Here is a 16742-nt window from a genome sequence, read left to right on the forward strand (position 1 = left end):
AGTCTGCTCAGAACAGTATTTCAACCCCCTAAGAGGTTAGTACAACGGGTATGAACCAAACTGTACTAATGCGTGCTTAAAGTAAGCACTCACTCGGACATCAAAAAAAAAAAAAAAAGTGGACTACGAATACCAATTTTTGACAGATTATACTAAGTCATGCTTCAGTCCTTGCACTATTCTCTGAGTCTGTACATACACTTTAGCCAATATGGACATACATTATCCAATAGTCCATAACTAGAAACCAGTATTACTTTTAAGAATGGAACATGTTTGCCATTTACTAATTAACTATCAGTCCTATTGTAAATCAATGACCAATTAACAACAAAGTGGGTTTTAGCAACATGTGAGCAGCAATTTCTGAAACCTAAATGCTAAAGGAGTCCAAAAGCAGTCACGGACATCTTTAAAAAATGTCTAAAGCCAATTATCTAAATCAGAAATTATAAGGTGATAGCATATCTGACCAACAGATATATTTCACTTGGTCCATGATGTTTAAGTATTTTTGAGTTAGTTGCCAACATCTTAAAAATCAATTTCCTGAAAAATCTGAATTTCAGGCTACAAAGCAGGAGAGTGAAGGACGAGCCGTGAACCAGGCCCCCAGTCCCGGGGAGCAGACTGGGCTGGCAAGCACCAGCGCCACCAGCACGCGCGGGCTCCCCGCCCTGCAGCTCCTCCATCTCGCCCCTGGCCCACCCAGCCCCTCACAGTAAAGGAATTAAAACACTCCACACTGTGACAAGGTATAATCGAAACTGAGGACAACCCTTCATACTTACCCAGTTTTTAAAACACAGCAGTTAAAAGAATTCAACACACATCCTGGCTATTTCTCAAGCAACTTTGTTAAATCACTTTTATTAACTCATGAATACATTTACAATTCACATTGCCATCTCCCAAACAGAATGAAAAGGACTTAAGTTACCAGCATTACTATTCCTCTTGGTCACATTCTTGTTTCTTCCTTTATACACTCAAACACACACATCTCAAGTCTGCTCCAAGGGATGCCCAACACCTTATACCATCCCCGAGCCCATTATGCAACTTCAGGTGAAATAAAATAAGCAGGTATCAAGTCACAAATTAAGCCTGAAATAAAGTTGGATTTAGAAGACTGACAAGGCAACATTTAAAAAAAAAAAAAAGTATATTCTCTTGCAGAAGGTCTTATCTTGGACTTGTTAGATCATAAGTATTTCTGGCTTACAAAACAATTACTAAAAAAATTAAGCGTATTAATGAAATATATACACTCCAGCAACATGTGCCATAAAACACTGTTTTAATTCCTTCATAAAAATAAAGTGTAATAGGAATGGAACAAGTTCTTAAAACCACCAATTAAAATAAAATATGTAGTTTTATAATACACTGCTGTATCAAATGAAAAGTAGACTACTAACTGAAAATACTATATAGTGGCAGAAATCAATAGGCTACCAACTATCTGCTACAACTGTTTTTCCTACTGAAGAGAGGTCCTCCTTACAGCTTTAGCAATTTGCCCATTAGCAATCAAACATTTGCTAAATAAAATACTAACTACTAAATACTAACTATATACAATACTAAATATGAATTACACTTGCCTCGAATCACCTTACTAATTAACAGCCTATATTAAGTAATTCTTCTCTTTAGATTTTCCCTATTCTTTACTTTTCCCGATTTCTCACCTAAAACATACATTAAGTCTTACTGAAGTACTAGTTATAATCAAGTTGGATGGGAGAGAGAAACACAAAGACCAGACGCAAACAGTTTAGCTCTTGATGAGGAGTCCCAGTGCACAGCTGCTGGCAAAGGCCAGCAGCTGTTACTAAATGATAGACATCAGTCTAACAAAGAGGTTGTTCTAAGCTGGTGGAGCCCACGGGAACCCTCATACACACACTCTACATCTTCTAGATGCAAAAGTTTGCCTTGCTTCATTAGCACGCAAGCTATTATGTAGTAGGACTCATGCTCACAGCGTCAGATACTTACTGAGCAACTACTATACTCCAAGCTTGACTAACCCTCAGATTCTGATAAAACAACTTACACGTAAAAATATTTACCTTTTGTAGTCTCTTCATCATTAAGGTGGTAATAATGGAAAACTAGGCAATTAAAGTTCCATAACTTGCCCGATATCACAAAGCTACTTCAGTGACACACTGAACACCTATTACATCCAAGGTCATGTTACCACTTTATCTTCAGACTCTCCATCTTAGAGATCACTCCCATTTTACAGCGAGGAAATGAAGATCCAAAACAGTTAAGATCCCTAGGAGGCAGGTGCCAGGAAGCAAAACCAGTCGATCTGTCTCTAGCTCTTTCTAGTTTCCCAGTGCCAGTTCTTTTGTTTATTCCGACATAACATAACCAGTATCTTCATTTGAGGATCTTACGTTCTTCTATTCATTTAGAAAACAAAAATCAGAGCACTTACTAAAGAAGCTTTCATAACCAAAACAATCATACCCAAAAATAACAGGCAAAAAAAATGGATTAAAGCTAAAGTAGGAAATCAAAATATCATACATACGTACCTTAAACATTTTATTTAAGTTTAACACATAAATGTACATTCATTTGCCAATCTTAATATGGGGTGAAAGCACTTGGAGAATGGGATCGATGATGAGGAGCTCCTTGCTGATTGAAGTTCCTTCTGCTTGATCTAAACCACACCTATAAATGCATCATCTACAAATTTTCCATTTTCAGTTTCATTAAAGTGGAAAGCTTTAAGAAATCCTTGTGAAGCAGTCTACATACAGAATCCTTTGGGACTAGGGCTCTTCTTCCTCCCAAACTTTTAGATATTGCAGCCATGTCTAATTCTACAAGCATTATTTTAGTAACTCACCTTTATCAAGTCTTTCCAAAGAATCCAACTTGGTTTTCAGGGGGAAAAAAAAAGGTCTATGTACTCATTTCATCAGTTCACGTGATATTTAAATTATTATTTACATATTACCTGCCATGAAATAGTCTTGGAAATCAGCAAAACTGCTGATAAACATAAACCTTGCCCAGTGCAAGCCAAGTGTACAGACCTGAAAACAACTTACTAACACAAGAGGTCAGCACCCACAACATTTCAGAGATGAGAGCAGGAATCCTCCTAAGGTAGCTAAGTGAACATGGACATGTGCAATGCAGAGCAGAGGACAGAAATGAAACAGGCTGAACCCTCAAGAATTTGTCATCTAGCAAAGGAGATGAACATTCACCGATTAACTACAGTAAGAAAGTGATCCATGTGATAAGACACAGGAAAACACCATGCAAATCCAAAGGAAAGGTTTTAGTCTATACTGCTAACAGTGTAGGGCCTCAATATATATATTTTTTTAATGTACGAAATGAGATAAAATGGACTTGAGGCAAGTATTCACGTGGACCATGGGTAATTTCGAGAGGAAGGGCATTCTAAGAAAAGCAGTATGATACAGGCACCGAAGAAAATGAAAGGTAATGGTATTTATGGGGATTTGCAACAGGTTGTTTACTCGATACACAGAAAGGAGAAGAAACAGAGAGATGAAGTTTAAAAAAAAGGGGGGTCCCATCAGAGGTGGCCTTATATGCCAGACTTCAGTCTGAAGGTCGTTGTAAAAACCAGGGGTACTGGTATCTGGCAACAGTGCTGACACACTGAACTGTTACGGAAGGGTATTAAAGTAATCAGAAAGCCAACACTACACAATGCTTTGTATTATTTCCTTGCTAAAAATGAATCTCAAATGAAATCTCAATTGTCTTAAAGTATCTCCACAACAGCTATTTTTTGCACTCCAAGAAGCGCATTCACTACAGGCATTAACCATCCTCCCTCGGCTCTGCGTTAAATAGACCGGCTAAGAAACTGCAAGAATCAAACTAGAAATATTAGTGGTTCAACCAGAGCAGAGAAGACTACGTGGGACTGGGATTACGGGAATAGAAGGAGTTGAATTTGTTCAGCCACAGGTGACGGAAGACAGAGAAGTCATGAACCGTTAAAGACAAGTTTTAGGGCAGGCAACTCAATTTTGAACCATACTGAGTTTGCAGTGCCAAGGGAACATCCAGGAGGTTATGACCAGCACACAAGAGAGTACAAAATGCCAGGGTTCTTAGCTTATTACAAAAAAAACAAAAAAAAAGAAAGAAACAAAGAAAAGGCAAATCATCCATACGAAGGTGAAGGTATAGAAATACAAGGAAGGAATCAAAGCAGAAATGTCAGAAAATAGCACCATAAGAAGCTTCGAGAAATACTGAACCTATGAAATTATTTGTATATTCTTAATCGAGGGTCAGCAAATTCTTCTGTAAAGGACAAGAGGAAAAATATAAACAAATGAACAGGGTTATGTTCCAATACACCTACATTTATGGACTCTGAAACTTGAATCTCCTAAGAGTTTTCATGTCATAAATTATCCTTTTGAATTTTTTTCTCCTACTACTTAAAACTGAAAAATCCTTTCTTAGCTCACGAGCCATAAAATACAGGTGGCAGGTTTAAATTGGCCTGTGAGCCATCATTTGCCAACTCCTCCTCTGACAGAACAACGAAGAGAACTGGATTAACTGTCCTCTTCTAAACTTCTGAGGGCAGTTTTTCCTTTAAATATATTAATAACTTACCAGATGTTCATTAAATTTGAATGATTTCCTTCAATTTGACTAATTCCTTAAATTTGATTCTGCTGAGAGATAACTACATGTGTTGACAATAATCCCTGTTGGTTAAGAATACTGCCTTCCACTAAAAAGAGGTAATCTTTATCTTGAACAGAAAAATTACACTTGTACTACAATACAGCAAAGGCGCTAGACGAAAATTATTACCTTAGAGTTTGTCCCTCACTGCTTTCAAGCTATTTCTTTTTCAAGTGATTTTGTAATCTAAAGGTAAGAAGATTCGACAGCAGTCTGCACATAAATTCCTAGATTTTAAAAAACCTATAAACATCAGTAATGAATGTATGAGTCATTAATAACAATTAAGGGGGAAAAAAAATCAGTGCAGAATGTCAACTTCCGACAAGCAGTCTTAATAAATACAAACCACGTCTGGTGAGGAAGGACTCCTTACCCCCAAGCCACTCCTTGTACCTTAGCTGTAGCTCAGGGGCAGGAACAGGACTCCTTCTTCAATCACTTGCTGCGGCAATGAGCTGTAACCCAAGAAAACTGTAATACCAAATGAGAGTATAACATTGCCCACAAGGCTCAAGTCTTTCATTACTGGATAACTATTTTAAGTTGTCTGGTTTCAAGCAGACAAAACACAAAGGGTGATTATTATTAAGCTGTTCAAAGAGGGCCCATTAGAAGAAAAAAACTAACTTAGCCACCTGACAGCTAGGACAAAGACATTTCCTTTTGGACTTTGGTCTGCTACCATCTGAGAGCAGAAATGTCACTATTTCCTCGTTACCAGATGTTGCCACCAAGCGAAGCTACAATGACCTGTGTTTGGCTAGTCCCATACTTGAGTTTATCTACGTCTCCAAAAGTTATCTAGAACTGTAAACATTTTGTAGGTATTTCTTTCACAAGATCCTACCTGGGATACAACTCTAGAGCAAATACAAAACTTCTGCCAGTCTTTCTAATCCGAAAGGCTTGACTAAAGAAAAACCGAAGACTCTTACCGCAGAGTCAGAAAACCTACGGCTTTCCATGTTATCAAGAACTGGAATATTACTACCACTTGTATTTCTCAACTTAACAAAATCCAGGTTATAAAATAAACTCAGATTACAACATAAAACGCTTCACCCACAAAGAACTACTTCGATGAGTGATTTTTTAAAATTTAAAATATAATCTGCTTTTCAATGAAATTTAAAATAAGGAATATTAAACATAAAGTAACTGGTGAACTCTGTTTTAAAGAAAAAGAACTCAAGATCTCCAAAGTACCTATCTGCTTTTTCACTCCTCTTAGGAAAATACATAGAAGATACATAACGCTATTTTATCAAACACATAAGGATTCATTTAGCAATTAAACTAGTTATTATTGAAACCATTAATCTTGAATTCCTCATGTAAAAATTCCTGAGTAGCAACTGAGAAAACTTCAGGAAAAATATGTGTCCAGGGCTTTCAGAACTCTAAATATGCCAACTCTGGGTAAACATACAGAGACATGATAATTAAAATGCTCCTAAACTTAAAAAGTTCCTAAACTAAGTAACCACAGAATATAAATGTTCTGCACAGATCTTTTTCTTAAACCTCAAAATTCCTCTTCCTGAACCCATCCTAAGAGTAAAAATTTTATACAGTTTACACAGCTTTTCCTAGGCTTCTCTACACAGTACGGGGCTTTATCATTCATGTATCGGCAGTTCTGTCTTCTACCTAACTGAAATTAAATACCAATCTTTAAAGTCTGATTTCAAGGTGAAATGAAGGGACATCAGCCACTTCCTCAGCCTCTCCAGAGAAGGGTCCTCAGAAAGCAGCATCAGACCTTACCCACCACCAATGCATAACCTCTCTTCTTCACTTGAACGTTCCCACTGCAAGAGGACAAGGCAGAGGTGAACAGAGAACTCTCCGCAAAGGCAGTTCATTTCTTTTTCAGTTGTTAGAAAACTCCTCTGATGTTATCTCGATATAGGTGTAACATGACTCAAATCTTTTTATTCTAGGGACCCTTTTATAAATGTGATCTAAGACTGGTCGAAGCAACAACCTTTTCAAATGGCTTTAATCATCACCTCTGAAGGCCTGGTTTCACAACACCCATTACTTTACCACGTCCAGTTGCAGAATTTAGCCACACTTTTACCTACTTTTCATACTACGAGTTAGGGAGAAACAAAAATGAGACAACTTTTTTCATAGTAAAAATTAGGGAGAAACAAAACTGAGACAACATTCCAGCTAAAGGGCACCTGCAAATCACCTCCCAAAATTTCTTCTTGGGAGGATTGGTAACTATATTCAGAAATGCAGAAACCTGGATGTGTGACAAAAGCAGACTCATTTAACTCCCAGTTGCAAACTGAGAAAAACAGCACTGGAAATTCTAAGTGACTGATCAACACAAAATTGTACGGTTCAAGAAGGACTCATTCTGTATATTATACCTTGAAACCTTTCAAGGGGAACCCCCACAGCTGACTGTGCTACAAAGCAAGGGGTCTCCCATACAAGACATGCTGAGAGCCTCAACAGAGTTTCTGCATTTTCTATTCAAAAATTCTTGTATGCTCATTTTTAAGGAGCCCAGCTAGGGGTGGAAGGAAGTAAAATAGGGGAGGAGGGAGTAACGCACTCCAAAGAGACCAGGAATGCTCTTCAGGCTTCTAGAGCACTACAAAAAAGAAACAGAAAGGAAGACACCTCAGGGAATCTAAACAAAAAATGCTGGGACAACTATATCAGTCTCAACTCCCATGCCTGCTCTAAGAGTCGTCAATATAAGCCCGTTTCCTCAATCCCAAGACACATCAGTGAGTGGATGGGGGTTAAACCATCCCGTTAAAGGGGATGTACACTTCAGGATCTAAAAATATGAAAAACATGCCACTCACAACTGAGGCGTCACTACATGCCTCCAGCAGACGAAACAAACTGCCACAGACTAGAACTGGGGTTCTCCAGGCCTGCCAAAGGTGTAGGAGCTCACAAGTGGCATTTTAGCATCACATAAACCTAATGTGAACATTTTCATTCATTCCCCCCACCCCCTGCCAAGTATTGATCTTATTTTAGAATCCCACTTTCCTAAGTCGAAATCAAAATCATTCAAAACCAGGAAATGTCTGTTATACAGTTACAACCTACTCCAAAACTAGTTTTATGAACAGAAAAAAAAAAAAAAGGGAGAGAGGTTTTTGTTGTTTAATCTGACTTTATTCAGGTCAAGAACTCTTCAGACACAACTTCACCGTTGTTACACTGTCCTATCTGCACCCACGGAGGCCTCCTCCAAGGAGTTGTTCACCTTGATTTTCTGTTAATGGGTTGCCCCCCCCCCACCTCAGAGACTTCAGGAAAAGTATTCAATTATCATTTTCACCACTGCACTATGTGTCTTACCTGAACTAAGAAATGTTTGCACCACATACAGGAGCACACCAAAAAACAGGATACAAAGAAATACAAGTAACATAGTAAAGCAAATACATTTAAACTACTCTGCTTGGAGCCCCCTTAACTAACAGATAGATGTACCTGGCAGCTACACTAAAACCAAAGAGTGTGGGGTTTTCATTTTAAAGGCTTATGGAATAAACAAATATTATGCCTGTACTCTGACTAATGCTACCCATTTGGTCCCTAAATCAAGGTAAGATAAATTTCAATAACCACATTTTCCAGGCTCTATGGTATATTGCCTAAAAAGCACAGGTTAAAGGGAGGGCTTAACCAATGTCTACATAATTTTAAATGTTTCCTTTTTAAAAATGTGCTTCTGGTTTTTCCTTGTTTCTATTCTCCTAAAGCAGTAACATCTCAGCGTGGAGGGAGAAGGGCCAGGAAAGGGGACTATTCCAGAGGCTAAACAATACAATCTTATCTTTTCCCAAATTCTGGGAGAACAAGCTTGGGGACACAATGGCACGCCTGACCAACCTCTCTAGACCTCGTCACGAAGGACTGGTGTCCTCTCCCGCTTTGGGGTGTGCGGTGACTAACCATCTCCTAACGCCCCGTGACCCCCGGCTTTTCTATAGAAGTTGGACCGTGCAGCCAGGCCTAAATTTAAGTTCAACCAAACTTCAGTGAATAGCTACTCCTCCGAGTGGACTCAAAGCATGATTCTAGCGCTGTCGAAAGTTCTGCTTGCAAAGTTCAGATATGGTAGAGCTTGTATTAATTATCGTATCTGGGCGAAGGGTGGGGGAGGTGGGGGGGGCACACACCACACTCTACGTTACCGAATTCACGGGAAGGATGGGGATTTCGGCGAAGGCTTGTGGAGTACCTGACCCAGCACAGAGGACGAAGAGCTGCCTCCGGGCCGCGGGGCCCTGTCCTCGGCCACACCATCACTTGCAACGAAGGGGCTGCAGGCTCGCTTAGCATCCCTCCAAACCTGAAATCCCCTACCTCAAGATCAATCAAAAGCAGAGGGGGAGAAAAGTTTCTTCCGGAAGGCGCAAAAAAGGCCACAACTCGGATGAATGAAACTGGGCTAAGGGCACCCGGAGCAGGATTTTCGCTGAAGTCAGAAAAAGAGAAGTCAAAGATTTTTTTAACGTGAGATCGGTCGGAAGCGCCCGTGGTCCAGAAAACTGCACAAACCACGCTGTGGAGAACGTTTTATTGAGCGCGGACGGCTCCGGGGCGGCCGGCGGGCGCTAGTGTGGAGGCGGAGCGGGCGGCGGCGGCGGCGGCGGCGGGGCCGGCGACGAGGCAGCTTGGCGACGGCGGGCGCGGGGCCGGGCGCTCGCGCGTGTCCTCCCGCGGACCTTCCAGGGTCTCCCGCGCCCGCCCCGCCCCCCGCCCGCCCCGCCGGCCGGCCGCGTGCGAGGCACACCCTCCCGCGGCCGCGCTCCCGCGCGGGCACACCCCCGCCTCCCGCGCGCACGCGGCCTCGCCGCGCCGGCCGGCCCACGCGCGCCCCCTCAGCGCGGACGCCCGCCGCCCGCCCGCGGCCCCGGCCTCCCCCCCGCCCAACCCCGGCCGCGCGGGGAGGGCGGGGGGCGACGGCCTAGCGGCAGGGGGTGAGGGGCGCCCGCGCGGGAAGGCGGGCTCTGGGGGGAAGGTCACTTACCCGCTGCATGGCTTTCAGGATCAAAGCCAGCTCGTAGCGGGGCATGCCCGGTCGCACCGCGCGCGGCTCCGGAGCGAGCCGGCTCCCGGGACGCAGGAGGGGCGGGGACCGCGAGGGCCGGACGGACGGCTGGGCCGGAAGGCTCCCGGGCGGCGAAAGCACGCTCCGGCCGAGCGAGCCCGGGCTTTAAGGCTCTGGCAGCTGCGCAGACGGCCCGCCACGCCCCCCTCAGCGCGCCCCGCCTCCTGCGCGCCCCGCCCAGCTCCCTCCTTAAGGCGGCCGCGCCGCGCCCCCTCGACAGTCCTTCTCCCCCAGGCGCGCCACCCCCGCCGGGACCCCTGGCCCCACAGCCGCTGCGCGGGGGCGGCGCCGGGGGTTCGGCCAGGAGGGGCCAGCGCGGGCCGCACTCCGCCTCCGACCCTGCCGCCAACGTTCCAGCTACCTACGGTTCTCGAACCAGCTGGAACTTTCCATGCCTCCGTCTCATCCTGGGCGGCGGGCGAGCGTGCGCCCTCGTGTGCGCGTGCGCTAAACAGTGCGGTCTTGTCCGTGCGCGCGCCCCTCGCCCGCGACTTGTCGGCGCGGGGGACCTTCTAAGGCGGCCACGCTCTTACGGGTGGGGTCTCAGCCGGACCTGGGCTTTCCCCGCCCATGGTTGCGCAGGGGAGTTCCAGAACGTTCCTGCTAAGGACTGCGCTTCCGCGCGCAGGGGATGCCCGGGGCAGCCTGCCCCTTCGCGCCCCCTGCCCACAGCCGTCCTCGCGTGGCTGCAGGCACCGGATTCCCGGGACCCCCTTCCCTGGCGAGGTGGGCGCAAGGCGCCCGCTGTGACCCACCGCTCCCACTGTGGCCCACCGCGCGCGTGGTCGGCTCTGGCCCCATCCCTCGCCGGCTGCCTGACCTTGGCAGGCTTCTGCAGAAGGGGGATGTGAAGGGCACCTACTTCCCAGGGCCGCGATGCCTTTGAGTGAGCTGATGCACGTAAACCGCTGAGAACGATGCCTGCACATAGGCGCGACACAAGCATCTGTTGTTGTATGAGCCCGGCCTGCCCCACGAGTAGTTGCCAAGGGCAGGCTAATACTTTGGCTCAAACGGATATTCTTTAAATGTTTGCTCAGATTTCATTTAGAGGACCAGCTGAGAACTTGGAAAGCCGTTTAGTAACCGTCTGGGAGCATGAGCGTGCCCTGGAGGAGGAGAGGCTTGTGGTACATTCATTCCCTTTACCCCCGCAAACAGGCACACAGGGCTCACCTTTCCCTCCAGCCAATGATGACTTTTCCCGGCAGGCAGGCGAGGCGTAGTACCAAATGCATTTTCTCCAGCTCCACTCCTTAGAGACTCCTGCAACTTAGAGCCCCCTGCAATTGTCGCCCCTGCATAGTATGCTTGTCCCGTTAAAAGGGCCTGTGCGTGAAATGTTTGTCTTTAAAGTGCTTTAGGGGCGCCTGGGTGGCTCAGTGGGTTAAAGCCTCTGCCTTCGGCTCAGGTCATGATCCCGGGATCCTGGGATCGAGCCCCGCATCAGGCTCTCTGCTCAGCAGGGAGCCTGCTTCCTCCTCTCTCTGACTGCCTCTCTGCCTACTTGAAATCTCTATCTGTCAAATAAATAAATAAAATTTAAAAAAAAAAATAAAGTGCTTTAATGCTAATGGATAAAACTTAGCGCTTACTGTGTATCTGGCCCAACGCTAAGGCTCTTATACGCCTCTCCTAAAATTCGTACTCTGTGAGGCACGTACTATTATGAACCACAACTTCAGGGATTCACGCAAAGTTTATGTAACTAGGCCCAGGTCAAACAGTAATAGAGATAAAATTTGGATCCAAACTATAGGAAGGCTGAGCCCATACTTAGTCCAGCTTCTGGTTCTCTCCCACCGCGCAGATTAAAGTGCCAAAAGTATTATTCGGTTGATGTACCATGTAGCTCATATAAACTGAGAATAGAGTCCCTGTGCCACCTTATCCGGAGACCTTGATATTTCTCAGATCTTACCTCCCATCCCCCATCAAAGAGAAAGATGATTTTTGAACATGTCTATTCTGTGATACTTGGGTTTTAACATTTTCTATTCTTGGACTTCTGAGTTGTTTTCCAGGACGATTCCCTACTTCAACAGTCCCTCCTGTTATCAACAACATGTCCCAGTTTGGGAATGAGAAAACATGGACCCCCAAAGTAATATGCCAAGGCAAAGACTAGGGCAATACCACCTGTTGACTTTAACTTTTAGCATTTCCTCTTGCAAGGGCCATAATTTTTCCCTAATGGCCAGGGATGAGTGAAGGGCCTACCTTGTTGACAATTAGTATGAGGAAATTAGTCTCATTGCATTCTGCCTCAACACGATATGCCCAGCTCTCCCAATCTGGTGGCTGCCCAGGGGCTCACTCCATTTCTTCTGAAAGGGAGAGAAAGGGCATCTACCCTTTCTTTCTCCCCCTTCAACTTTTTTTTTTTTTTTTTTAAGCACAGGATGCTCATTTAAAAATGAGAAAATCACAAGGAATGCTGATGCAGATTTTGTGTCCTTCTATTATAACTACAAATTAAAATGCACCGGAAAGATATTTTGAATTTTATACTATGTATTTAAGTAGACATTTAGAATTATAAATATTACTGTAATATTTGATGTATTAAAATTATTCTGGTACTTAGGAATAAGCTTAACCCAGAAGACAAAAGATCAGTGCACTAAAAACTGTAAAACAATATAAAGCAGTCACAGATGAAAAGATATCTGTGGTCATGGATTAGAAGAAGCAATGTTAAAATGCTCAGACTACCCAAAATGATTTACAGATTCAGTGCAATCCCTATCAAAATCCCAATGTCAATCTCTAAAGAAATAGAAAAAAATCTTAAAATTCATATGGAACCACAAAAGAATAATGAAAGCGATTTTCTGCAAGAAGAATGAAGCAGGAGGCAATATACATTCTAATTTCAAACCATATTACAAAGCTATAGCAATTAAAACAGTAGGGTACTGGCACTAAAAAAGACATATAGACCCAGTAGAACAAAATAGAAAACCCAGAAATAAACACACATATATGGTCAACCAATGGTCAACTGATATTTGACAAGGGCCTAAGAATACACAATGGGGAAAAGGTAGTCATTTTAATATATGGTGTTGGGAAAACTGGATATCCACAGGCGAAAGAATGAAATTATACCCTTTTCTTACACCAAAACCAACTCAAAATTGGGTGGCTCAGTTGGTTAAGGGTCTGACTCTTGATCTCAGCTGAGGTTATGGTCTCAGGGTCGTAATAAGGAGCCCTGCACTAGGTTCTGTCCTCAGCAGGGACCCTGCTTGAGATCCTCTCTCTTCCTCTCCCTCTGCCCATCCTCATGCTCCTGTGCTCTCTCTCTTAAATAATTAAATCTTTTTAAAAAATTAACTCAAGTGTGCCTGAGTGGCTCAGTAGGCTAAGCCTCTGCCTTTGGCTCAGGTCATGGTCTCAGGGTCCTGGGATTGAGCTTCGCATGGGGCTCTCTGCTCAGCAGGGAGCCTGCTTTCCCCCCTCTGCCTCTGCCTGCCTCTCTGCCTACTTGTGATCTCTCTCTCTCTCTCTCTGTCAAATAAATAAATAAAATCTTTTTAAAAAATTAAAAAATTAACTCAAAATAAACTAAAGACTTAAACATAAGACCTGAAATATAAAACTCCTTGAATAAAACACAGGGGAAAGAAATCTTCTTGATGGTGGCCTTGGTAATGATTTCTTGGCTATGACACTAAGAGCACAGGTGACAAATGCAAAAATAGACAAATGGGATTGCGTCAAACTGAAAAGCTTTTGCACAGCAAGGGAAATAATGAACAAAATGAAAAGGCAATCTATAGAATGGGAGAAATTATTTACAAACTGTATGTCTGATAAGGGGTTGAGTTACAGAATATATAAAGGAACTCATACAATTTGATTTTTAAAAACAGCAAGAAGGGGTGCCTGGTTGGCTCAGTGGGTTGGCTCAGTGCCTTCGGCTCAGGTCATGATCTCAGGGTCCTGGGATCGAACCCCACATCAGGCTCTCTACTCAGCAGGGAGCCTGCTTCCCCATCCCGCCTGCCTCTCTGCCTACTTGTGATCTCTCTCTCTGTCAAATATATAAATTAAAATATTTAAAAAATAATAAAAAATTAAAACAGCAACAAACACAAAGAATTGTGATTTAAAAATAAGCAAAAAAAAAAATAGACTTTTCTATAAAGAAGGCATATAGAGGACCACCAGGTGCATGAAAAGGTGCTCAATATCACTAATCATCTGGAAAATGCAAATCAAAAGTACAATGAGGAAACACCTGGGTGGCTCAGTGGGTTAAGCGACTGCCTTCAGCTCAGGTCGTGACCTCAGGGCCTTGGGATTGAGCCTCACATGGAAAGTCTTTTTCTCCCTCTCCCTCTACCCCACCACCCTGCTCATTCTTTCTCTCTTTCTCAAATAAATAAAATGTTTTTAAAAATTTTAAAACTACAATGAGATAGCACATCACACCTGTTAGAATGGTGTCGACAGTTAGCAGGTGTTGGGAGGCATGTGGAAAAAAGAAAACCCTTGTCCCTGTCAGTGGGGATGTAAGTTGGTGCAGTCACTGTCAAAAACAGTATGGAGACTCCTGAAGAGTTTAAAAATAGAACTACCAGATGATCCAGCAATCCCTTTTATGATCCTATATCTAAAGGAATGGAAATCAGATATTAAAGAGCTATCTGCAGTCCCATGTTCAATGCAACATTATTCACAACAGCCAAGACATGAGAGTAATCTCAATGTCCACGGGCAGATAAGGAAAATGTGATGCACTACAATACTAGGCAGACTTAAAAAAGAAGGCGATCTTGCCATCTGAGATAATGTCGGAGAAACTGGAGGACAAACACGACACAAAAGGACAAATACTACATATCACTTACATGAGACATCTGAAATCCTCAAAACCATAAAAGCAGAGAGTAGAATGGCTGTTGGCAGGATCTGGGAGAAGGCGCCGTGGGGTTGTATTAGTGAAAGAGTCCAAAACTTTAGTTATACAAGAAAAAAGAATATTCTGTAACCTAGGGTCTCCAAAACATTTAATGTGGTATCTATTGAAGATTTGATTAACCAGAAATCTTGAAGATTTGGTTAACCGGAGATCTTGACTCGTTTTCAAGTAAGGTTTAGGAGAGGCAACAGAAAAGAAAAAATAAGTTGAAATCCAGTCCTATTTCAAAAAAGTAACATCACTGTATGCCTTGGGCCAGCTTAATCATCTTTACCTTCTTATTTTATATCACTGTATAATAAGGCTTTACCTTGAGCCCACAGAAGATTGTTAATTTTGAAAGATATGTCACAGACAGGCCTTGTGGGTCTAAAGACAACTCCAAAAAGTGAAGAAATGGGAATGTTTTCAATGACAGTCAAACCAAGTCAGATTTTCAACTGTCAGTCAACACTCTCCTCAGCCCATCATCTTCCCCCTGCGGAAAGTACGGCGTCATTTCTTGGCCTGACTGCTCAGCCCATGGCCCCGACCCAAGTCACAACATTTCAGATTCACTCTGTTTTTCAACGTTTTACCACTGAACCTGCTGGTGTTTCTAAACCCCCTTGCTCACGCTGTCACCCACCTTTTCAGAGACTCAGTGGGTCATCTCACAGCTCTGTTGGCTGTGTGCCTTGCCAAATGAAACACAGTGTACAAAATACGTACGTTATTAGGTCAGGCATTTGGGGAGCTCTTTTAATCCACTAATTTCCAAATCATTTTTCTCATTTTGATCGAGTATGTTTTCTTGGAGGAGAGGGAGCTCAAATTTGGGTTCCACTTTATAAGAAAAAAAAAGAAAAGAAAAGAAAAGAAAAGAAAGCAAAGTTTGCCTAAATGAAACGTTTCCTTACTTTCACCTCTGCCTACCCTCCCCTGCAATAAACAAACAAACAAATAAATAAATAAATATGGCATGTTTGTGGGAAATGTTCTCTTCACCATAGTACTTTTTCAGGAAAAAAATGCTTAATATAATTTTTAACTTTAACTTGGAGGGGCATCTGGGTGGCCCGTGGGTTAAGCCTCTGCCTTAGGCTCAGGTCATGATCTCAGGGTCCTGGGATCGAGCCCCACATCGGGCTCTCTGCTCAGCAGGGAGTCTGCTTCCTCCTCTCTCTCTGCCTGCCTCTCTGCCTACTGTGATCTCTGTCTGTCAAATAAATAAATAAATCTTTAAAAAGCAAGCAAACACACAATTATTAAAAAAAAAAAAAAAGACCAACAACAAAATCCTCCCTATACCTTCACTTATCAAAGGACTTAGCTTTCCTCCTGACATTGTTAGAATGTGTCCGGGTACCTGGGTGGCTCAGTCAGTTAAGCATCTGCCCTTGGCTCAGATCATGATCTCAGGGTCCTGGGATCGAGTCCCGCATCAGCCCCTGCTCAGCGGGGAGCCTGCTTCTCCCCCTCTCTCTCTTCCTGCTGCCCCCACCCCTGTGCTCGCTCGCTCTCTCTCTCTCTCTCTCTCTCTCTGTCAGATGAATAAATAAAATCTTTTAAAAAAAGAAAACAAAGTGTCTCCAGCAGCCTAATGGTGGGACACTCATGTTAAATGTCAGTAATGTTGGAGGTAACAGCTTTATGGTCTTCCTCCACAAGTGCAAAATCCAGAACACACGTGGAAGGATTTTAGAATTAGTCAAAGGAGCGAGGCCATGGTCTGGAGAGGGTGCAGGAGGATGAAGCAGTGTCTGAAGGGGTCTTCAGGGGGCAAGGCACGAAACAAAAGTCAGTAGGAATGCCTGGCAAAATAAACTAAGTGGCCCTCACTCTGGGCCCTGAGAGGTACAAAAGCCAGGCCTGCTCCACACAGAGCAGCTTTCACGCTGGACGTGAAAGCGCAGAATGTGACAGGCCTGAATGGATTCAGAGAGGGCTGGGGCACCGGCTGGGGCAAGCTCAGAGGGCATGGCATGGGGGCTGACGGAAGCTGAAGGA

At 43.6% G+C, this 16742-nt stretch overlaps 2 protein-coding genes across 2 annotated transcripts in view; both read right to left on the reverse strand.

The window, feature by feature from the left end:
• The window catches only part of SLC5A3 (solute carrier family 5 member 3), a 33561-nt gene extending 23751 nt beyond the window's left edge, over positions 1-9810 (reverse strand). Inside the window, exon 1 of the mRNA XM_044250978.1 lies at positions 9743-9810. The gene's annotated coding sequence lies outside the window, so the exon portion shown is untranslated. The remainder of the gene's footprint in view (positions 1-9742) is intronic.
• MRPS6 (mitochondrial ribosomal protein S6) overlaps positions 1-9816 on the reverse strand; it is a 66009-nt gene extending 56193 nt beyond the window's left edge. Inside the window, exon 1 of the mRNA XM_044250979.1 lies at positions 9743-9816. Coding sequence (XP_044106914.1) covers positions 9743-9787 — 45 coding nt within the window. The 5' untranslated portion in view covers positions 9788-9816. The remainder of the gene's footprint in view (positions 1-9742) is intronic.
• Positions 9817-16742: the final 6926 nt, after the last annotated feature.

This window comes from Neovison vison, chromosome 6 (assembly GCF_020171115.1).
Source record: "Neovison vison isolate M4711 chromosome 6, ASM_NN_V1, whole genome shotgun sequence".
NCBI lineage: Eukaryota > Metazoa > Chordata > Mammalia > Carnivora > Mustelidae > Neogale > Neogale vison.